Source organism: Artibeus jamaicensis, unplaced genomic scaffold (assembly GCF_021234435.1).
Source record: "Artibeus jamaicensis isolate MK-2021 breed Jamaican fruit bat unplaced genomic scaffold, CSHL_Jam_final contig_1128, whole genome shotgun sequence".
Classification (NCBI taxonomy): domain Eukaryota; kingdom Metazoa; phylum Chordata; class Mammalia; order Chiroptera; family Phyllostomidae; genus Artibeus; species Artibeus jamaicensis.
Window position 1 is genome coordinate 2,248,102 of NW_026521220.1, and position 24,190 is coordinate 2,272,291.

Below are 24,190 nucleotides of genomic sequence, written 5' to 3' on the forward strand. Positions count from 1 at the left end.
CCAAACGAATCTGTAGTTAGCAAAGAGACTGAATCAGTAATCAAAAACCTCTCAACAAAGGAAAGCCACGGACTAATCACTGGTGAATTTTATCAAACATTAACATAAAAAAGAATGAACAATTCTCCACATACTCTTTCAAAAAATTGAAGAGCAAACACTTCCAAATTTATTCTATGAGGCCAGTATTACCCTGATATCAATGCCAGATAAAGAGATTACAAGAAACACACACACACAGACCAGTATCTCTTGTAAACATGGATGCAAAAATCCTGAACAAAATATCAGCAAACAGAATTGAACAGCAAATTGAAAGTAATATTAATTATGATCAAGTGGGATTTATTCCTGGAATATAATGATGGTTCAATAAACTAAAATCAAATAATGTAATATATACCACATTAATAGAATTAAGGGAAAAAAATCCATCCCAGAAGCACCTTAACTGATACAGAAAAGCATTTGACAAATTTCAACACTTTTATTATAAAAAACACCCAAGAAACTAGTAATGTAAGAAAAGTATCTCAATATAATAAAATCCATCTTTGAAAAGCCCATAGCTAACATATATATTCAGTGTTAAAAGACTGAAATGAAAGCTTTTGCTCTAAGGTCAGGAACCAGGCAAGGATGACTACTTTCACTACTTTTGTTTAACATAGTACTGGAAATGCTAGCCAGAGAAATTAGGCAAGGAAAAGAAAGAAAAGGCATCCAAATAGAAAAGAAACAAGTAAACATATCTATGTTTGCAGACAACAGGATCTTATATGTAGAATACCCTAAAGATACCACACACACACACACACACACACATACAACTGTTAGCATTAATAAATTCAGCCAATTTGCAGAATATGAAGCCAACAAAAAAAATCGGTTCTTATATACCAACAATGAACAATATGAAAAGTAAATTAAGAAAACAATTCCATTTATAATAGTCTCAAAAAGAACAAAATACTTAGAAATAAACTTCACCAAGGTGAAAGACTAGTAAACTGAAGACTACAAAATGTTGCTGAAAGAAATCAAGAAAACAGAAATAAATGGAAAGATCCCATGTTCATGGATTGGAAGACTTAATATTAAGATGTCAATAATACCAAAAGTGGTCTATGGATTTAATATATTTGTCAAGATCCTAATGGCACTTTTTATAGAAACAGGAAAATCCATGCTAAACTTCAAATGAAATCTTCAGTGATCTTGAATAGCTGTAAGAATCTTACAAAAAAAAAAAAAAAAAGAAAGGTGGTGGTCTCACACTTCCTGACTTTAAAACATATTTCAAAACTACTGTACTTTTGCCCTGGCTGGTGTGGCTCAGTGGATTGAGTGCTAGACTGTGAAGCAAAGGGTCACCAGTTCAATTCCCAATCAGGGTATATGCCTGGGGTGCAGGCCAGGTCCCCAGTAGGGGGTGCGTGAGAGAAACATTAACCACATATTAAGGTTTCTCTCCCCCTCTCCCTCCCTTCCCTTCTGTCTAAAAATAAATGATATCTTTAAAAAATAATGTAGTTTTTAATTTTTGAACTATGTGACTATATTACCATTCAAAATAAAATTTAAAATTAAAACCTAAAAAAACTCCATTAAAAAAAATGGAAGAGTACAAAGTAAACTGCTATTAACAAAGTAAAAATTTTAGCCTGCCTATGGCACCAGGGGCAAGCTACAAGAGGATCTGCCCTTTGGCCTGAAGGCTGCTTTCAATACCAACAGCTACAAAGTACCATCTCCTTCCCTGGGCTCTCAGTAATAGATGATGTTCCCCGCTGTTTCAGGCAGCAGTCTGGGACGTAGCTCGTCATCCTCTCTCTGACCAATGTCACAGATACTACAGTGAAGACCTTGGCAGAGGGAGACTTCCAAAATAGTCCCTGGCTGAAAACACAGTGGGGAGCAGAGAGCTCAGGCACCTGAAGGGCGGCTTCTTAGTGCTGCAACCCTCTACTTCCTGCTTCCCTCCCATGAACACTGGGCTGTAATCCTGGAAGAAAAGAAGCCTGGATCTTTGGGGTCCCCTGAGGTGTGCTGGCAGCTCATATCAAAAAGAGTTATTTCCCCTATATAAAGAATGCCTACAAAGCAATTTGGAGGAATTCTGCCATGAATTTGCTCATGGACCATGAGCAGACCAGCTATTTTAAGTGGTTTACAGAAGATGAAAGGTCGGTGGGACCACACTGACAGTGCTGCCCAGAAAGGAGGCCACAGACTTTCCTGGGCAAATCCCTAATGAGGTTTCCTGCTTAGAGATAGCAAAAACAAGCAGCAGGAAGTAGGGGGAAAGGAGAGTGCACAGCCATGAATTAGTGGTTTGTCTGTATCCTCTTTTATGTGCACCACACTGGCCTAGAATGCTTACCTGTGGGCTGAGAAGGAGAACTGCTAGGTAGAGCTCTCTCTGATGTCTGGGGCTAAGGCTGTCAGAGTGGCAACTGGGTCACGGAGTGAAGCCCTACAACTCGGCCATGGGAGGGCTTGGTTCCGGTCTCCCATCTAAGATTATCAAGCTACCTGAAGGTAAGGTGTGCTGGGGAAATAGCTCTATTCTTGTAGGTAATTCAGAAAAACCCTTCCCATTGAGAAAGGGAACAAAGCTGGGCAAAGAGAAACAGACCTCACAGAGCTCATGTGCTAGCGATGAAGGACCGAGCTTGGGTGTGAGGCAGGTGGAAATCCAGAGAGACGCCTTTGCCTTGGGAACATTTATTAAAGAGGCTAGGCTTCTACCAGACTTGAGGGCCTGGGAGGACCAAAGGACCATGAAAAGTGGGGTCACTGGTAAATCACCCCTCTGTGCTGGAACCCCAAAGAAATGCACTCTAGAACAAGGGCAAACTGGTAGTAAACTAGTCTCTCCACCAATTAGTATCCAGCTTTGAGTCCCCAGCAGCCTAGAGACCTCGATCCCTGAATTGGGTTGAGGGGGCCTTGTAGGGCTGGGGCCAAAAGCTGGTGGCAGCAAATAAAAGTGCCCCATTGAGGGTAACATCACTGAAGCTTCAAACCATTTCTATAAAAAAACTTTCAAATATCAAGTCTAGCAGACAATCAAAACTAACTAGGAGGTAGGACAATATAAGGAGGTAAGACAACATAAATGAGAACTAGCAGAAACATTTACAGGAAATAGAAACAGATCCACAAGGGCTCCTCATACTAGAACTATGTTCAAGCAAATAAAACACTAAATTGAAAGTTGGGGGGAGAATTGAAACTATAAAGATAATAAAGCAAATTCCAAAAAAAGGATATTGTATCTCTTAGGATGGAGAAAATGGAAGGAAATATAATCAAAGAGAACCCAGGAAAATACACAGAATGAAAGACATAGGCTTGGAGCTTTGTGAAACTTCAAACACCAAGAGAGCATCCCAAAAGAACTTACAAAGCAATGGAAATCAGATTTTGGGCAGAGTTTTTAATAGCAACAGTGGATGCTAAAAGTTTCTGGTACAACACATTCAACGCTCCCAGGGGAATTGATTTTGAATCTAAGATTTTATTAGCCAATCAAATTAAGATCTAGTGCAACAAAATAAAAATGTAATGAAAATGTCATAAAAAATAGAGGAGGCTAAGTACACACCGAAGCCTTCAGAGCCTTGGGAGGCGGACCCTTTAGTCTTTCGCCTTCATATCACCACTCTCCTCAGCTGTTCCTTTTATGCTGCAAGGACCAGCCCCCACCCCCAACCTCAGGGCCTTTGTACTTGCTGTTCCCTCTACCTGGATGTTCTTTCCCCAAATATATGTGGGGTTTCATTCCTCACTTTTTCTGATCTTTGCTCAGTTAGGTCTTCCCTGATCACCCAATATAAAACAGCACCCTGCCAGTACTCCCTGTCCCCACTGCCCTCTATTATTTTTCACGGCATCCTCCCCACCCAACACATTATATGTACTTGTTCATTTGTTTTGAACCTGTCTCTCTCCACAACAATGAAGATCCATAAAGGCAGAGCCCCGTCAGCCTTAGTCATAGCTGCCTGCCCTGTGCCTGGACTATCCCCCGCCGTAGAAGGTGCTCCATCAGTACTTGCTCAGCGACCAAGTAAAGCACTGGAACTACTTCTTGGGCCCACGCCTTCTCCAATCCCTCACCAATCTGCTCCTTTTCCAATTTAATCAATGTACTAGCCAAAAGATCCTGGAGGTGACCACACGTTCATTATTCTCTTTCCCTCATCTACTCCATAGCCACCCATCCATATACCAAATCTTTTCTGTTCTGCCTCCAAAATACATTTTCAATTTGTCTTCTTTTCCCTTTTGGCAACTATCACACTGATCCAAGTCACCTGCATCTATTGCCAGAACTGTTGGAAAAACAATCCCTGACTAGTTTTCTATGTCAGTTCACGTCACCTCTGCTGACTGGTCTGCATCAGTTTATATCACATCTGTGCAAAATCCTTCAATAACTCTCACTGCCTAGACTAAAACTCCGCTTCTCACATGCTTTCCATGCTGCACTTCCTGCTTACCTCTTTTGCCTCTTCTCTCCACCCTCTCTTTGGCCTCCTATGTCCCATACACAGTAGCTTTAATGCACCACGCCCTCTTTGCATCTACTACTACCTCCACCAGGAAACTCTCCCCAGGGCTTTGCAGAGCTGGCTCATTCTTAACGTCAGGTTTCATCCTCAGAGTCCTCTTCTGAGTTCTTCTCTGGTCACTCTTTCCCAGTCACGCATTTCCCACTGACCCGCTTATTTCCTTCTTAGCATAATTCACAGTCTAAACCTATTCTGACTAAATTGCTCACTTGCTTATATCTGCCTTCCTACCAGACTATAAGCTCAATAAGGACAGGGAAGGATCTTTCATCTTCATTACTGAACAAGCCCACAGCCCTGCGCAGGCCACTTTCCTCAGGAGAGCTGTGTGGCTGAGTGCTGCCTAGGCCTGATGTGGAGGGCCCAGCTCCTGCTAGACTGTGCAGTGCAGGCGTCTCACCCACTCACTGACGCTCGAACCCAAGGCAGTATGCTGGAGACATCAAATGAGGAAGAATTTCAAAGCACTTTGGCTTACTTTTTAAATCTCCACCTTCACTTTTCAAGAGATTCTTGCGGCAAGAATGAAAGAAGCACCTACCACTACCGTTGACTCCCACTGGCTTCCAGTGGAGTAGTGAACCGGACCCAGTAAGTCCTTGCATATTTCTCGGAGTCGGTATTCAAACCCTAATTACAGAAAAAACAAAAGAACAAAAACAAAACAAAACAAAACAGAAATAGGAACACATTACAAAAAGAAATAAAAAATCAAGAATATGCTATGTTGTGTATATCAAAACAGAATGAACAAATGCTTATTTTGTTGCCTATGAAGGGCAGATGCCTCTTGCATGTCTCAGTTTGGGGCACCGAGACTCATGATGACAGGTTCTTACTCACCTACTTGCTTGACAAGGCATGTGGTGGCCCCTCTGTGCACTGGGCCGATGAGAAAAAAATGAGATGTGGCTAACTCCAAGATGAACTCCCCAAGGTTATGGGAAAATGTGGAAGATTGTAGGAGGAGGGAAGAGAATTAGGCAGATTCATTTGAGAGAAGACAACTTGGCAGCCAGGGTGAGAGATCAGCAGGGTCAGGTGGTAACAGATGGCAAGGGTATGAGGAGGTTTAGACTGAGGAGGTGGTGACCGAGCAGAGGAGACAGGAGAAGCAGGCCGGGCCCGTCGACTCAAGGGTTATGGGCATAACCAAGTGGAATGCCAGAAATGCTAGAGCAGCTCAGGGAGGGGGCAGATGGGGACTGCTGGCACTGGGGGCAGCGGAGGCCACAGGGAATAGATGAAATCACCCAAAGATAAGGGTGGAAATAAACAGGATGAAGCTGGAATCTGAGGAATTTCAGGAGTGGGATCTCCCTTTAAAACTTGAGTGTCCCTTTTACAGTGAGGAAGCAAGGGATAGCGAGAGGTGACTTATGTACCGACCCTGGAACAGGCACGTGAGAGAGGAAGAGAAGCAAGCAGCAGAAGCGATCCCACGAATGGGTGCAGGCCCCAGAGGGGCAGCGACTTTACGCAGGGCAGCAGGGTGAGTCCTGACCAACACCTAGGATGAAGCAAACCAGAGAGGAGCTGGAGGAAGGATTTCCCCAGCAGAGTGGGGTCCGAAGCCCAGAAGTTACTGGAGCATCCTAGAAAAGAGGTGAGGACTTGGAAAGATTGGGTATTTAGAAATGCCAGTGATCAAATGTGCTGGGTGACCACACATTGGGTGGGAAGAATACACGTCAAACTGGTTACTGGAGTTTGCTGGGGAAGGGCTTAGGGCTTCGAGTTGGTCAGCCATGTTTGTTGTCATCAGGAATGTATATATATTATATATTGTAAGGTGTATATACACACCTAGTAGCACCAGAGGCAACATAACATGTGAGTTCTGGGAGTGACCTTTGTAGAGGTTTGACATGTTTTTTTCTGTCTTTTCTGTGCTTCATTCCCCATGCCCCCTATATCATACAGGAAAGGGAAAGGGGAAGGGAAAGGGAAAGGGTGCTGTAAGAAGCAAAGCAAGGCCAGAAAAGGCCGAGGGGGAGGCTGCTTGGTAACCTGCATGGTGACACAGACAGAACTTTGAGAGGGCCAGTCCCCAGGTCACAGCCCTGGAGGCCAAGTTCAAAGGGAAGGAAGGCTTGTAAGGCAGACTCCATGCTTGCCTACCAGAGAGTTGAGAGGCTTTGGAGGTCACCGTAAGAAAAGGACAATCACCTCCTGCAACACACCTCACTTTTGCTGAACAGGGACAGTGTGGGTGAGGGTATACTGAGAACGGGACACAGGTGCTGAGAGCCCTGACAGGGAAAGGTAGGCTAGAGGGACATGGGGAGGTGCTAGACAGCAGGACAGTCCTTCCAGGGCACAAGGGAGGCTCAGGAAAGGAAGAGGAATGCAAGCACATTGGATGCTATAAGAAGACACCCTCCTTTGGGGTGATCAGTTCACTGACCATTCAGGCTCCAAGGGTGTGAGAAGTCTAAGCATCACATTTGCATGTCTTTCCACATATCCTCTGCCCTTGCTCCTTCCTGCTGTTAATCTTCCTGACCCTCAGGGAGTTGCTGGTAATGGGGCTGGATGCCTGCTGACCTGCCCTGATCGAACTCAGGACAGGAGGTAGGGAGGCTGGGAGACTACCATTCTGATGGGAGAGCTGGAGGCCAGGGCCTCCGGGATGACCATGGCAGACTGGGAGGAAAAGGAGCCCTAGGCCACTGCACCTCTGTCCCAATTCACAGGCTTGAGGAGGGTTGTACTGGGACAGGGATTGTGAGCTGGGCCCAGGAGAATGGAGGGGCTACCAGGAACCTCACCTTCATTCACGAGGTACCGCGCGTAGAGGAGGAGCCAATGGCGATACTCATGACTGGATTGCAGGGTGAGGGCTGCCGCGACCTGGTTCTCTAGGTAGGCCAGGGTAGTCTCCTGCTGCACCACATGAGGCACGGAGAAAAGCCGGGCTGCCTGCCTCCCTGAACTGCAGAAACATGTCATGAGGCAGTGGGTACTATGTGGGGCAGGAGGCTGTCACTGTGCACCCCAGGGCAACCCGAGAAGCCAGCACAGGTGTAGATATCACTCCACACTGGCCCACCCATCCCTATGTCCCAGCTGTGGACCTCCTGGATGCTTTGGTACCCCAGGTGTACCCCACTCTGCACCTGCTATTTAGACTTCTGAGGTGACAGGCCAGAGGCCCAGACCCCCAAACAAAATACATGGGTGTTCATGATCCGTAGCACCTTAGACTGCCACCTGGGCCCCAAAATAATAGGGCTTGCATCCCAGCACACTGAGATATTATCAAACGTGGGCCCAAAACTCATGACACCTATGGCCTGCCTGTGCTGGGCAGCAGCTGGGCATAGGAAAGAGCAATCAGAGAACTGGTCTGGGTGGGACTATACTTGCATGACCCAGCCACTTCTCCCAGCACTCAGGTCACCTACGTGGAGGCACGGCCCTGGACTATGGCTAAGGGTCCTGAGCACAGCATGGCGTCCTGGGGAGGCAGGCTGCTCCTGAAGTCCGCACACTGGGCCAGGGAGTCCTGCTTGTCAGAAACCAGGTTCCTGGGGAGGCAAAAGCAGAAGCTGAGATCAGAAGGACCAGGAGGTCCAGCAGAGCAGGACCCGTCAGCAGAGCAGGTGGGCAGTGAGGCGGCCAAGAAGCAAGCACCTCCTGATGTGTTATCAGAACACCAACGAAGGCTGAGTGTCACTACGTTCTCACCAGGGGCCCCTCACAGTCGGGTTTAATAACAAGGGGACATTAATGACAGTGAAGGTCACTGGCAAGGGTTTTGTGGCAAACAGTTCAGCCCTGTGGTCTTGGTTCCTGGGGCCAGGAGGCCTATGTGTGACGTGTGCCTGAAACGCCTGCATGGAAACTTCAAGGAACGCCAGAGCTCTAGCCTTCCTGTGCTTCCACGACATCTGAGGAAGTCAGCTCTTCACCTTCTCGAGACCCTTCGCATCTTTGTAAAACATTCTTGACACACTTTTAAAACAGACAGGCGCCTTTGTAAACGTGCACAATACAAAGGGTCAACATTTCCCTTCTCAACACCTGGCTTGTTTCTGTTATTACAGTAATCATACAATGTACAACACTTCACAACTCGGACGAGCAGGCAGTGGGGAGTTTGGGGTTTGGGGTTGGTGTTTTTTAAATCAGGAAAGAGATCTCAGAGTGGGATAAACTTGTATTTGACAACTAAACAGAAAAGTGCTGGAAGACTTGGGTCTGAAGGACCACAGGTGCAGGAGAAAGAATTTCTCAGAGTGGCTGGTACACAATGTACACAGTTTACATGTTCGGGTTAAGATCACTGATGCATAAAGGGATTTAAGAAATCCCAGGGAAGGCTCCAGCCCTGGCCAGGCGGCTGGCTGAGCTGGTGGGAACACCTTCCCGTTCACAACAAGGGTTTGATTCCTGGTCGGGGCACGTAGGGAACACAACCAACAGATGTTTCCCGTCCTGTCTCCCTGCCATCCTCTCTCTCTAAAGTCAATAAACATATCCACAGGTGAGAATTAAAAATTTTTAAAGATTTTATTTTTAGAGAGAGGAGAAAGAGGGAGAGAAATATCAGTATGTGGTTGCCTCTTGCAGTCCCCCTATGGGGGTCCTGGCCCAGGCATGTGCCCTGTCCAGGAGATGAACCCATGACCTTTTAGTTGGCAGGCTGGCACTCAATCTACTGAGCCACAGCAGCCAGGGCTCAAAAAAAAAAAAATTCTTTTTTTTAAAAAGATTTTTTAAAAAGTTTATTTATTTATTTATTTTTAGAGAGGAAGGGAAGGAGAGAAGGAGAGAAGTGTCAATGTATGGCTGCCTCTCGTGAGTCCCCTGCTGGGAACTGGCCTGCAACCCAGGCATGTGCCCTGACTGGGAATCAAACTGCGATCCTCTGGTTTGCAGGCCTGCACTCAACCCACTGAGTTACACCAGCCAGGGTAAAAAATAAAAAAAATAAATTGATTAATTTAAAAAAATAAAAAAAGAGAGAGAGAGAGAGGGGAAGGAAGGAAGGAAGGAAGGAAGGAAGGAAGGAAGGAAGGAAGGAAGGAAGGAAGGAAGGAAGAAGGAAGGGGCTCCAAATTCCAAAATGGGCAGAGGAAAGGCACAGATCTGGTAAGACATCGTCCCATGTGGCGATGGTGCAGTCTTACTAGTTCACTAAGCTGGAAATGCCACGTGCCTTCAAAAACTGACATGTGCTGGTGAAGCTATTGTGAAGCTGACTCACCTATGCTGATGATGGCTAAGGAAGCCAGGCTGGAAACATACATACAACCATAACATTTTTCAAATGTCTACTCCAAACGAAGTCACCTCAGAGAACGATGCAGACAAAGGAAAGCTCCCTGTGCGTGGTGCTCACAGCAGAGAGGCTGTGGGCCACCAGCCCCTCACAGTGACAGTAGGACCTACACAGGCGGCTCTGAGCCTGTCTCCAGCAGAGAGAGCACATCAAAGCTGTCACTGTAGCTTCCACTCCAGGAACAGAGTAGAAAGTTGACTTCACCAACTTTCGGGAGAAGTCAAGGCAGCCAGGCCTGACCACCAGAACCAGAAGCCTTTGTTCGCTGCTCTGGGCTCCAGCTGAGACGGACACTCTCCCCTGGGGCTGGGCTGGGGAATGGTGGCTTGCTTACCATGTAGAAAGTGACGGATTAAAGCAGTACGCCTTTCCATCAGACAGGTTCATTACTGGGATTCCATGCTGTGTGAGCAAGATCTGTGACACGGTCATATCACTTCCTGCAGAGACACCACAAGAATAGGTTCTGGGTGCATTCTGATCAGCAAGTCCTGGCACATACACCAAAGGAGAGAGAGGTCTAACAATGGCTTCCGGTGCCAGCAACTGCCACCTTAACGCTGATTCAGCAACCGGGGAATCTCTTCTCTGTGAAAGCTGCTTTCTCTGCCACCCACTAGGTTCTTTGTTAACTCTCAAGGAGCCAAAAAAATGTGCCTTAGAGAGGGTGCATCTCTCCACAATGTAATTATGATACCCTGTCACGCTGAATACCTTGGGCTGGGCCCAGAGACTGGCTCTGGCTCTCTATGTAGGTTAAGTGGGGCCTAGGACTCAAGCTGCCCTGCTCCCCTCCCTCCCTCCCTAGGGGACCAGGGACCTCACACTACCAGTTACCTGCCAGGATGGAGTGTAGAGATTCTTCCTTTACCACAACGACCTGTCTGTGAACATCCCTAGGAAGGAGAAAAGGAAGAGCTTACCCTCCAATCTGGGTGAATGCATCAGAGTGTACCTCGCTGCGCAGACCCCTCCTCCACGGTCTTTAGGGCACACCTTGCTCTGGCCTCCTCTGAGAGAAGCTCTGGGTCGCAGTGGTTTCTGTTCCCTATGAGTCACTTACTTCCTCCACTAAGTCTATAGCAAAGGGTTCAGGCAACAGAGCTGTGGGGTTTGCCACTGATGCTGTACCAACTTTGGGAGAAGTGTAGCCACACTGTAGCAGCTGAGATCCCATTTCTAACAGCATATAAGGACTCTGGCACATGCAGGTAGGCACCATGTTTTGTCATGTGGTTTGCTCCTATAAGGGTGGCAGCAGGAATAGGTATCCTGGTCCACTTCTGCTTGCACATCTGCCCCCAGTGTGCGTGCGTGCACACAGTGGCTATCACAAGCAGTGTCTGGTGTCCGACTGCTTGGGGTCTCTTTGGCTGTTAAGACCCCCACAGTAGCAGGACCCAAGGGCATGTTCACCAGGTGGCCTCCTTGGCTGCCTCCCCTGTTGCTGCAGTGAAGAGGAACCCGCACAGCCTTCCCTTGCCCTGGCAGAGCCCACCTCGCCCCAGGCCAGTCTCTCACCAGACAGATAACGTGGCTGCAGCAGTGAGTGCCATGACGTAGAAGCCTGTGCAATGCAACGTGGAGATTGGGGACGACAGGAGGATGGGAGGGAGGAGGCGGCGACCACAGGCAGAGAACACGGACAGCATCCTCTTTTCACAGGCGACACATACCACGTCACTGAGAAGGCAGAGTGTGGATAGGTGTCATGAAGATCAGGTGTTGTGGCAGAGGTAGCAGCCCCAAGACGCAGAGCCCTCCCTCTACATGGCCCTGAGCCTGAGTGGGTGCAGCAGGAGAGATGGGGACAGAACCTGCCAGTGGGACTGGGGCAGGGTGGGGCAGCAGGGCTGATGAAACCTGAGACCTCTCCTTTGAGACTCTATTCTCCTCCCTCACTGGGCTGTTCAAGCTTTTCTGTGCTGACCCTAATGCTGACCCGGGGGGTGGGGCTTCAGAGGACCACTGCACTGATGGTGATCCAGGAAGCACATCTCACTTGTCATATGAGGCCACAGAGCTTCCACTTGACAGTCCCCTGGCTACGACTAACCAAACTAGTCCCCCAAAAAGTGAGGGCACAATGGAGCACATCTCCACAGGAGACACCAACTGTGTGCTCAGAAAGCCTTCGTGGCTGGGGTGGAGGAGGTGCACACAGGTACAGCTCCACAGGGTAGTGGCCCAGACGCCCATCGGAAGACAACGGGTGGCTAACACTGAATTAAGGTCTCCCCTCACAGTGCCTAAGCTCAAAAGGGCTGGGATGAGGCTTCAGGGGCAGTCAGAAATCTGTCCTGACCTCCTTGGATTAAAATCTGGGATCCAGAGAAAGAACCACCCCAAGTCAGAGCCAGGCAGAGCTCCTCCTGGGACCTGAGACTTCAGAATTCTGGGCAGACGGGGGAATCGGAACACCTGGGTCAAAAATCCTGGTGTGGGTGAGCTGCTAGGACTCAGCTTCCCCTCCTGTGCCATGGAGATAACGGCGCCAACTTCACTGGGTGTTGCAGCGACTGGGATGGCAGGTGCATGCACTCAGCCCAGAGCGAGGTCTGGCACAGGTCTCCACGGGAGCTAGCACTCGGGGGCAGCTCATCCTCTCCAATAGCAAGTGTGCTGCACAGCACAACACACGGTGCTTGCTTTGCCAGAAGCGCTGAGCCGGGGGAAGACCCTTGCCCTTACCAGCTACCAGCAGCAGTGAGGATGCGGCTGGTGAGCACCGTCTCCCACTCCTTCCCTTCCCGGTTACACTTCAAGCGGCTCAGCTTCACTCCCCCCACTGCTGTCACTTCATTCTCCACCTCAATGTACATGGAGGGGTCGGAGCTCACCTGAATGGAGGAAAGCAAACACGACATTCTTTTCAGGTAACGGTGGGCCTACCAGACTTGGGTCATGGGACAGGGGAGGCGTTAGAGGCCCATAGCCCTGGGCCTGAGGCAGAAGTAAGACATAAGAGACAGACAGAGCTGGCTGGCCAACAGAAGGGTGGTAGTGAGGGCAGGGATAGGGTGGGGGACCAGAGGGTTGAATGTACGGCCTGCCAAGACTGGGAGAATGTTGGGAGCTGATTTGTGCCTGGTCATCCATGCAGCAGAGCAGAGAACTGGTGCCTAAGCTGAAGACTCCAGAGCTTCCTGACCCCTTCTCTCCCAAGGGAGCCTGCAGAGAAGCTGTATGACTTGTCCATGAGCACACTGCAAGTGAGGACCACAGCCAGCTGGGGTCAGAGCTGCAAGTGAGACATGGGTCTCTTGCCTCCTAGCTGAAGGCCTTCAAAGATGGCAATGCTTGGCAATCACAAAGTCTGTGCCAGTGTCTAAAGGAAAAGTCTAGAAAATCCAAAGTCCCCTCTAGTTCCTTTGGTAGTAAAGCTCTGTCTACTCATCTGAAACCAACCTCATAGGAGTGTGCTCAAAAGAGCATAAACAGAAGCTCTTGGTTCAGTGCCTGGCTCCACATCAGCTCAGCCTCATTTTTTTGCATCTGGGGAAATAACTGATAATCTGTGTGGAAAACCAGGCAGAATGGCTGAATACTTTGTACTCACTGTAGCTGCATGAGTGGGTGACCTGAGGCAGAGGGCCATATGGAAACCAAGAACAGTCCCAAATAGCACTCAGTGGTGAAACGCACTGGGACCACTGGAGGAGTTTGGGAGAGGGGCTGTGCTCCCTGCCTCCAGGCAGCCCGGGACCAAGTACGGAGAAGCGACACCTGAGACAAATCTGGAAAGAGCTGTGTACCCAGAAGATGGCAGCAGGGACTGTGAGGGCAAAGCCAGAGGAGAAAGAAGTGTGCGGACAGCGGTGAGGGGGGTGTGTAGAGTTCTGGAGAACAGGCTGGCGATCTTGCTCAGAGGCTGCCCTGCTGACTACAACATCCCCCAGAAGGTGACGGAGAGCCACTGGGAAACAGCCCTGTCTATGACAACTCAGGGTTTACACTGGGGCTTGGGGGAGAAGTGGGGACAGAGTGAGAGGGAAAACACTTGTGAGGGAGAGGCAGGAGGCCTGCTCACCTGGAGCGTGAATGCTCTCTGGGGGCCCGGCATGGGCAGCTTCAGTGCAGGCGCTGGCACAGACAAACACACAGTGTCCTTTTCTGCGGTCAGAGCAGCTGGGGACTGCAATAGCAGAAATGTCCTTAAGCCCCTCCCCAGCACTGTAGGACAGTGTCAGGTAAAGGTGAGTCAACTAGAGACGAAGCCAGGCCAGCTCCCCAGGCTTTTCCACCCACTCTGGGAGGACAACAGTGCAGATCCCACTTGACAGATGAGGCAGCTGACACCAGGGAGCTGCTCCAGGGCTCGGGGTGGGTTGAGGGCAGGTCTGAGGGGAGCATGGCCTCCATGCTACCTCCAGGGGAGCACATGTCTAAACCAGCTGTTCCCACACTGATGAGGCACACTGGTGTGCAGGGCCTCCCTTCTCCCACTTGGGCACATGCAAGCTCAGCAGGTGGACTGTGGAAGGTGGCACAGGCCTGCTGGCCTCACCTGGACAGACAGAGACATGGGCATGAGTCGAGAGTCCTTCCGGGGTCGCCCTTTCTTCTTCTTCTCCACTGTCTCCACCTCGAGCTCCAGCTTTCGCTTGGAGAGTGAAGAGGGCTTGGTCACAGGAAGTTTCTCATCGCTGTCACTGCTGCTTTCCAGCAGGTCCCGGGGCCTCAGCTCTTTCACAAGGTTCTGCTCTTTCAACCTGCACAAACACAGACAAGAAAAAAAACATACAGACCAATACCTCTCATGAACATAAACACAAAATCAACAAAATACTAGCAAACTGAACCCAACAATATATAAAAAAGAATAATATATAATGATGAAATGAGATTTATTCTAGGTATGCATACAGGTTCAACATTCAAAAAACATCTATGTCAAAACCAAGCATCTAGACATGATTAAAACTCTTAGCAAACTAGGAATAGAGTAGAACTGCCTCAATTTTATAAATAATAACCAGAAAAAACCTAGAGCTAACAAAGACATATTGCTTTATTTTTAGATTTACTTTATTCTTTTGACCTTATGTGTATGCTTGGGCTAAAACCACAATGTCATGATTATTATTGCTTTATAGTTAGGTTTGAAATCAGGAAGCGAGAGTCCCTCAACTTTACTTTCTTCCCAAGACTGTTTGGCTACTTTGGGGCCCTTGACTTTCCAAATGAATTTTGGGATTAGCTTTCCTACTTCTAAAAAATAAAAAGCCCTGGCTGGTGTGGCTCAGGGGACTGAGTGCTGGCCAGTGAAGCAAAAGGTTGCTGGTTCAAGCTCAGTCAGGGCACATGTCTGGGTTGCAGGCCAGGTCCCCAGGTGGCAGCACACAAGAGGCAACAGATCAGTGTATCTCTTGTACATCTCTCACAAACTGATGTTTCTCTACCACTCCTCTAAAAATTAAAAATTAAAAAAAAAAAGACAGTTGGAATTCTGGAAAGCATTGTGATAAATCTGTAGGTCAACTTGGGGAGTCACCGTCACCATCACAATACTGTCTTCCAGTCCATGAAATGTCTGTCCATTTAATCAGGCCTCCTTTCATTTTTTTCAACAACGTGTTGAAATGTGTTCCTTTACTACAGTGTCCAGAGTCTAAGTTTTATACTTACACTGTAACTCTTTGGTTAAAATTTTTTAAAACAGATTTATTTATTTTAGAGAGAAGGGAAGGGAGGGAAAAAGAGACGGAGAGAAACTATATGCAAGAGAAACATCAACTGGTTGACCCTTGCATGCTGCCAACTGGGGACCTGGCCCGCAACCCAGCCATGTACCCTGACCAGGAATTGAACTGGTGACCTCTCAGTTTGTAGGGCAACGCCCAATCCACTGAGCCACACCAGTCAGGGCTCTTTTGTTAAACTTATTCCTAAGTATTTTATTCTCTTTTATGCTGTTGTAAGTAAATAGAGTTTTTGTCTTATCTTCATTTTTGGACTGTTCTTTGCTAGTATATAAAAATACAAGTGATTTTTATGTATTGACCTCGTATCTCACAACCTTGCTTAAGTCGCTTAGCCCAGAAACTCTAGTATGATGTGACACAGAAGTGGGGAGAGCTGACACCCTTGTCTCGTTTCTGACCTTAGGGGAAAGGCGTTCAGTCTTCTACCACTAAGTGTATGTTAGTTGTGGGGTTTTCAAAGTGCCCTTTATCAGATTAGGGAAAGGAGCCTTCTATTCCTTCTTTGATGAGTTGTTTTTTTTTTAAATCATGAATAGGTATTGGGTTCTGATCACATGGTGTATTTTTTCCTAGTGATAGTCCATTATGTGAGTTAATTTTCACATGTTGAACCAACTTTGCATTTCTGAGATCAATCCTACTTGGTCACTGTGTCTGCTTCTTTATATGTTGCCATATTTTTGAGGATTTTTGTGTCCATGTTCCTAAGAGATACTGGTTTGCAGTCTTCTTTTCTTGTGGTATCTGTGTGCTTTTGGTATATAGATGATAATGGCCTCACAGAATGAGTTAGAAAATGTTTTGACCTCTTTTATTTTTTGGAAGAGTTTGTGAAGAATTGGTATTACTTATTTAAATGGTTGGTAGGATAAAGAATAAAACCATCTGCGCTTTTCTTTGTGGGTAGTGTTTTTTTTTTTTTTTTTTAAGATTTTATTTATTTAATTTTAGAGAGGGGAAGTCTCGGAGAAAGTGAGGGAGAGAAACATCAATGTGTGGTTGCCTCTCACATGCCCCCTTACTGGGGATCTGGCCTGCAACCCAGGCATGTGCCCTAGACTGGGAATCGAACTGGCAGCCTTTTGGTCCACAGGCCCACGCTCAATCCACTGAGCTATGGCAGCCAGGGCAGTGGTAGTTGTTTTGATCACTAATTCAAAGTCTTCACTTGTTATAGGTCTATTCATATTGCCATTTCTTCTTGAGTCAATTTTGGTAGTTTATGTCTTTAAGAAATTTATCCATTTCACCTGAGTTATCTAACTTATTGATATACAATTAAATACCTTCACCTTTCTTATTTTTGTAAAACTGGTAATAATTTCAACTCTTTCATTTCTGATTAATTTACTTTATAATTATATTTTAATACAACTATATGCTGTCTTTTTCAAATAATACTCTGTTTACACTATTTTCCCATAGTCCTTCGGTCTCCATAAACATTAATGAGAGGTTCATAATCAACAGCTTATTTTTCAACACTTGTCTTTTAAGGAAATTGGGTAAATGTGTTCCATTATAATGTTGAATAAATACCTCTGGACATGACAGAGCCCCTGGGTCAAAGACACTGTCACTGAACTCTATTTCTTCTCTAGTTGTGTGAGATGACACCTGAAGGAAGTTGCTTAACTCAAGGCCACATAGACTTACATCTATGTTTTCTTCTAAGAGTTTTAAAGTTTTAGCTCTTTCATTTAGTTCTTTGACCCATTTTGAGTTAATTTTTATATATGGGAAAGTATATTAATCTTTCCTACCTTCATGCACTATATAAACAAGATAGTCTGCATCTGACAACTTTATGATAGAAAAACCCATAGCCACAAACAACTCTGGATTGATCCATCTCAGGCAGTGCTTATTGGGAACTTGTACCCCCTAGGAGGGAAAGTCCCTGCAGAACATATACTCTTTCTAAATGCTGGGTCAAAACCTCCTCCGGACCCCAACCCCCCCCCACACTCCAAGGGAGGTGCAGAGGGTGGGCAAGAAGCAAGAGCTCAACCACAATGCAACAATATCAAAGCCTTCCATCTCTCCAACCATCCCCGGCTCCTCTTCTGGGCAAACTTGGGGCTCCTTCCATTAGCCTTCCCACTTGAAGCAGCTCTTCCTTTCTCCTTGAAACAGGGGCTCCCAAGTACGGAGAGACTGGAGTCTGCTCCCCCTGCATCCAGGGAGTGCAGGCTGCTCGGTAGGAGTGAGGACGCTGTACTGCTGGCCCAAGACTGCACTCTCCCTGGTCCCTCGGAGCCCCACGCAGCCACCACCTACCTTTCAACAGCTGTCGGAGTCACATTGGTCAAGGCAGGAGCACCGGGTGTGGCTTTGGACCGCTCCGTGAACCGGGAGTCCAATGCTTTCATGGGTTCGATCTTAGATGGGGTTGTCAACACAGAGGGGGATGAGGCAGCAGGAGACGAGGTAGCGTTCATGCTGGGGTAGGGGAAGAAGACAGGAGAGCATGTCAGGCACAATTCATCAAGGATCTGGGAGTCTGGGATTTGCATTACGTGGAGTCAAGTCAAAGGGACACAAACATCAAACTTCTACAAACAAAAATTTCAAGATATAATCTACTATTCCTAATTATTCAAAAAATTTTTTCATGTATTAAAATTCTGGAAGTTTGGCTATCAGAGAAGGTTATAAGAAAATACACTCCCATTTGCCCCACTGCATTTTTCTGAGAGCTTCTGGGGGCAGCGTGAGGTCCAGAAAGTGGTTCTTGGAACCCTTGTTTCTCACCATCTGGCCCCATCTCTACAACTTGAATACAGCTTGAATCCAAAAACACTCCAACCACCACCTTTTCCCACTTTGACAATGGGTCCAATGAGAAAAGCCCCACCTGGGGTCCTGAAGCCACTGCCTTTTCCCGGCCTTCAACCTCCAGTCTGGGTGGCCCATGCCACCTCCATGTGACAACTACACATTCTTCACACTCTCGTGCGAGTGTTCACCCCATGGCCCTTGCCTTCTACTCCTGGGAAAGGAGAGCCCAGGCATGAGCTTGAGGGGTTTCCCTGTGTACAAGTGCATCTCTCACAGCGGGTCCCCAAACCACTGGCCTCCTAATGACCAAATCCACTTGCCCGGACCCCACACAAGATACCTGACAGGTCTCCTGACAGCCTTCTCCTCTTCTCTAGGGAATGCAAGACCAACTGCTGAAACATTTCACAGATCTGGAGCTTTCTGTCCTTCAGACACCCTTCCCAGAAGTTTTGCTTCCTAACTGTCTAGCTGCTCCACATTCCCCCTTCCCCTCTACCCTCATACTTCCCTCAGACACGTGATGCCTGCCAACTGGTGCGTGCCCCCGTGGCCATGACAGCAGAGCCCAGGAAGTAGGAGGCTGCAATAACATAAGACCTGTCCCCACCCATGGAGAATCATTTGAACAGTAGCAGTTTTGTGTGCCAGGGTGGCAGCTACACTCGGGCACTAAAGCCTCCTGGAGTAACTCTCCTGAGGTGGAAGTCCAGAGCCTTTGGAGTCCCCACTCCGTGGAAAAGCCCGGGATACCTGATTCAGCACAGAAGCCCAGCTTTCTCCCCCTTTACTGTCACTCCTCAGGGCCTTGGAGTTCTACTCTTGCTGATGTCCCCAACCCTTTCCCCTGGGTGGCGTGTATAGGCCCTAAGCAGGGAGCCCTCTAATAAGCCTTCCTGAGATCAAAAATCCCTGTACCCCACTACTTTGGATGGCTAGCCATTTATCCAGGAGACCCCAGGAGCCATCCCTACCTCTGCATTTGCCTTTTTCTCAACCAGCCTACACATGCTCTGGGTACAAGGACCCACCAGTCAACCCCCTGTAGATGTCTGGGCCCTAAGACAATGTGTAGCCCAGAGCAGATCCTGGGAAAATGGCTTCTGGCTCTTGGTCATGCTCCTCTGGTTCTTCCTGACTTCTCGTTTGGTTTCTGGGGAATGGCTGGTGAAGACACAAGCTCCCTGAGCAAACATAATTCTGAGAGTGCAAGGGGACTCTGTGCCCCAGCACACGAGCACCCTGCCTGCGATGATGGTGTGGCGATGCTACCAATGCTGCAGTGGAGCCCACGCCACCTCCAGTGTAGACCTGCCAGAAGGTGGGGCTGATCCTGTGGAAGATGACGTGTGCCTGGCTGGTTTCTACGCTTAGCAGCCAAATCCTGGGAATGCATCTTCCCCTAAGACTTCAAGTCCTCACAGTCCTATGCATCAGAGACAAACCTGAGTAAGGCGTCCCTTCCGAGCAGGCCCTCATCTAAAATACAGTATCTCTTTTCTTTCTTTTTTTATTGGAGGGGCCATGAAATGTCCCTGGAATGGCCTAAACCTGAACTTCCCTTAGGGACAGAAGCAACTCTGGCCCTCACTCACCTGTCCTTATTGACAGAATTGCCCGCAGGCCTGGTGCCGGCTGCTGCCACGGGTTCGGTGGAAGGCTTTGGGGTGCCGAAGGAGTTGGGGGTAGCGGAGTCCAGGGGCAGTAGCTGCGGCCTGCTGTGAGAGGAGAGCATGGTGCCCGCCAGGGAGCCTGAGAGTGGGATGCTGTTAAAGAACGCCGTGGAGAAGTCCCTGTGGCCAAGAAGAACAAAGTCAGCCTCGGAAACCAGAGTCCACGTCAAGTACTTTATACATTCCTAAGGAACTTTTTTCTGGATCCAAAGGTAATTTATTTTTATGGAAGAAAATTTGTAAAAATACAGAACTAAATCATTCCATATACTCCGTCTAAATGAATCTAAGGTGAACCGATACTTTACGTACCACTGAGAAAAAACTGTTAACAAATATAACTGTCAGCTGTCACCAGTTATAAGATGCACCCTAATCTCAGAGGTGCTAAAACGTGCAAACACGAGCCTCAGAATTAATGAAATACAGCAGACAGAGTGGGCCTCGCTTCCATTACAGGCTACATGGATGTACCATAATTTACCTAACCAGTCTTTACTGAGGAACAACCGGGCAGGGCTGTGTCCCAGCCTTTTCAGTGATAGACACTGCTGCGACAGGGGCGAGGTGCCGCAGTGTTAAGGCTGAGGGCCCTGGGCCAGACCAGCCAGGGTTCACTCCTCTGCTGTGCACCAGCCCTGGGGCCTTGGGCTCATCAACCACTCTGTGCTTCAGGTTCCTATCTGCAAAATAGAAAATGACAGGACCTTCCCCAGGAGGTTACTGTCAGGACTAAAGTTAGTGTAGCGAACACTCAGAACACATAGCGGCTGCTCAAAGATGCCCATTATTGTAATTGTCATTACACTTGTTGCTTCACATTCGACGTTAAGATAAATTCCTAAAAGTGGGATTGCAGCAGCCAGTGAAATGTTCATTAATGATCTGTGACAAATAGTGATAAAGTGCCCTCCTTAAAGGTTTAAAATCACAACCTGTGTATGAGTATCTATAACCCCACACCCTTGCCAGAAATTTTATCAAATTTCTTAATATTTGACAACTGAGAGATGAAAAATAGTATCTTCCTACAGTTTTAATTTGCAGTTATTTTGATGTAAGATTGAAATTTTTTCATATGGAAACATCATTTTCTTTTTTGTGAAATATTTGTACATATCCTTCACCTGCTGGTCTGTCTGGTTTTTGGTCTTTATTACTGATTTGAAGACTATTCACTTATAAAAGAATTCTTTATATGAGCAACAAATACATTCCCCAGAATATTGTATTTTGATTCTTTATCATGAAATTTTCTTTGCAAAAAAAAGTTATTTTGCAAAGAAATGGGTCACAAAAGTTTTTTCTGTGGTCTAAATTTTGTGTCAGAGCAGACGTTTTTACCTCAGAGATTATGAAAATATTCTTCTATGGACTCTTCTAAAATTTTAAACAAAATAGTTAAACATTAAAAAAAAACCTCTGAGCTGTTCAGACTTTTAGGTTGAGGCAGGGCTTCAGTTTTGTTTCTAGAGTATCAAATAGTCCTGACTCCCACTTACTGAATTAGGTAATGATTCACCAAGGATGCAAAACATTACCTTTAATATTTTTACAAATATTTGAACTAATTTCTTACTTTTCTATTGTATCCCAATGTCTATTCTGTCTATTCATATGTCAGTATCTTCCTGTTTTAATTATTCTAACCCTTAATTTCTGATGGGGCTAGTCTTCCTAATTAATCTTTTTCAAAAATATTTCAGCTATTCCTATTTTTTCTACTTAAATTCAGAATCTGATTGTTTGATTTAGAAAACTGTGTTTATTTTTACGGCTCATGTTATACTTGCAGTTGAGAGAAATCTGTCAACTTTATGATGTTGAGTCATCCTAGCTAAAAAAATGATACACATTTCCTGTAACTCTGAATTTCTTAGGTCTCTCAGTAGGGTTAAACCTTTTTCTTCATTAAGATCTTCTATACTTCTTGTTACCATCAGGTACTGCATTTGTGAAACTGGTTTCTTCCTTTATCTCTTCTCAGAGTAGTTGCTGCTACTTAATCTCATCACATTGGTGATATACAGTCCTCTTACTTTCTTTTTTTATTGCACATGGCAGTTTTTCCAGGTGATGATGCTCTTATAGAGCATATCAACTTGAAATAATAATACATTTTCCATATCCTTTCCAATTTATTCTTTCTCTGGACTGAGCAAGGACCTTTAGAACAATGGCAAATTATTGTCACAAGAGTAGACATTTGATTAGTTTTAAAATTTAATTGAATTAAGATAGTTTATGAAGCATACATCTATTCCCATTTAATGAATTTTAAATAAGAATGATGTTGAGTTTAGTATAAATACCTTTACAGCATCTATAGAAATGACCACATAATTTTTGGATCTACTGACATGTAGAAGTAAATTAAGTTTCCCAAAATTTGAACCGCTTTGCTTTCCTAAATTAATCTTTATTTAGTTTTAATGTATTAACCTTTCAACACACTGGAAGGTTCTGTTTATTACTATTTATTTAGGATTCTGCATTGACAGTCAGAAATGAAACTGACCAGGGATTTATTACATTCTGTCTCTGCCAAGTTTTGAAGTAAATACTGTGTCATTTCAAAGAAAAAGATTTTGTAGGCTTGTTTTCTACATACTCGACCATTTTCAATTATATTAGAATGCTCTGTTCCTTGAACGTCTGTTAGGATTTGCACGTGAAGCCTTCTTAGTCTGGTGGGTTTTGGCAGGTTAACCCTTTGACGGTGTTCTCTACTACTTCTATAATAATCCATCTGCACAGATTTCTTCAGTTTGCTAATTTTATTTTCCTCAAAAATCATCCACTTTCGAATTTATTTGCAGAGTTCAGCAAATACTTTCATCCTTTTGATTTATTCTTTATCCATAGTTATTTCCCACTTAGTCCTACTTTAAACATTTGTGCTTTTCTTTTCTTTCTTAATTAGCTAGCTAATAATTATTCTGTAACTACTTGCTTTAACATAGGTATCAGGAGGGCAAAAAAGCCCTGAAGATCAAGAAAATGAAGTTTTGGTGGCAGAAAATGAGCCCTAGGCAGGAAGCTGGCTCAGGTGCAGGCAGGCAGCCATTTTCTCCCTCTGCCTCTCGCCGTGGGAGGCCTACGAGGATGGACCTACAGAACAGAAGTGCTGCTGCGGCCACCACCTCCACCACCTCCACCTCATGACCCTCCCGCAAATCTCGCAGTCTTCAAAGTACAGTCACATACTCGGTGGCACTTGGTTCCAATAAAAGGTAGGCAGGCAGCATTACCCTATATAGGTTCACAATGGGAAACTCTTCTCAAAGGAAAATTACCCTCTGAGAGGAGTCAGGACACTGATCCTGGCTGTACCAGTCAGGTCTCTGCCCTCCAGGGCCTCAGCGCCAAAACACCTAACACCAGGAGGTCAATTAGCACATCCTGTGACTGAAGGTCTCTTTAGAGTCCCTGCAAGATTTGGAATAGCTCATGGATGAACAACTGCAAAGTGTAGAGGCCTACTGTGTGTGGTTGCCCCAAGCAGGTCCACTGCATGAGTATAAAACCAGGTAAATCATCCTGAACAGGGGGTAATCGCTTTCTTTCACACAGGCCTTTATCAGCAAATTAATATACGTCGTTTGGGGGAGAAGGATGCATACAAAAGCCAGCCTCACTACAGGTGCTCAAACACGTAGAGGTGAGCTTCCCTTTCCTGGCCCCCTCAGGTAAGTGTGCCTCGGAGACCCCCTCTGCACCCAGCAATCCCACTTCTGGGACCCAGTCTGAAGTAACAGTCACAGGTAGGCTCAGAGATTCATTTACAGTAAAAAACTACAAGTCTATGAAGGGGCTGGTTAAGTAAATCATGGTGCATTCACAGGCTGGGAACCTGCCCATTCAGCAAGCCAGTGCTTCTGAGGACTATTTATTAAAATGAGTACAAGGTCCAGGTAAAGGCACAAGTGGGGAAAAAAGAATGGAGATAGAGATACCAAAATATTAACAGTGATTATACCTGAAAAACTGATTTATGGATAATGTTTATGCTCATCTTTGGACTTCTACCATTTTCTTTAAAAAACCAAAATGGCCCTGGCTGGTGTGGCTCAGTGGATTGAGCGCTGGCCTGCAAATCAAAGGGTCACTGGTTCAATTTCCAGTCAGGGCAGATCCCTGGGTTGCAGGCTGGGTCCCTGGTTG

At 46.3% G+C, this 24,190-nt stretch overlaps 1 protein-coding gene across 4 annotated transcripts in view; it reads right to left on the bottom strand.

Moving 5' to 3' along the window:
- LOC119046622 (protein HIRA) overlaps positions 1 to 24,190 on the bottom strand; it is a 75,426-nt gene that overhangs the window by 9,410 nt on the left and 41,826 nt on the right. For 3 of the 4 annotated variants that reach the window (XM_053664835.1, XM_053664845.1, XM_053664849.1), the window contains 10 exons: positions 19,949 to 20,146; positions 17,853 to 18,014; positions 14,375 to 14,579; positions 13,898 to 14,002; positions 12,559 to 12,707; positions 11,389 to 11,550; positions 10,705 to 10,763; positions 10,202 to 10,307; positions 7,988 to 8,110; positions 7,352 to 7,515 (listed from right to left, as the gene is read on the bottom strand). In XM_053664835.1, coding sequence (XP_053520810.1) covers positions 7,352 to 7,515; positions 7,988 to 8,110; positions 10,202 to 10,307; positions 10,705 to 10,763; positions 11,389 to 11,550; positions 12,559 to 12,707; positions 13,898 to 14,002; positions 14,375 to 14,579; positions 17,853 to 18,014; positions 19,949 to 20,146 — 1,433 coding nt within the window. Of the gene's footprint in view, positions 1 to 5,121; positions 5,211 to 7,351; positions 7,516 to 7,987; positions 8,111 to 10,201; positions 10,308 to 10,704; positions 10,764 to 11,388; positions 11,551 to 12,558; positions 12,708 to 13,897; positions 14,003 to 14,374; positions 14,580 to 17,852; positions 18,015 to 19,948; positions 20,147 to 24,190 lie in introns of all 4 variants that reach the window. The other variant, XM_053664838.1, reaches the window with a different exon arrangement.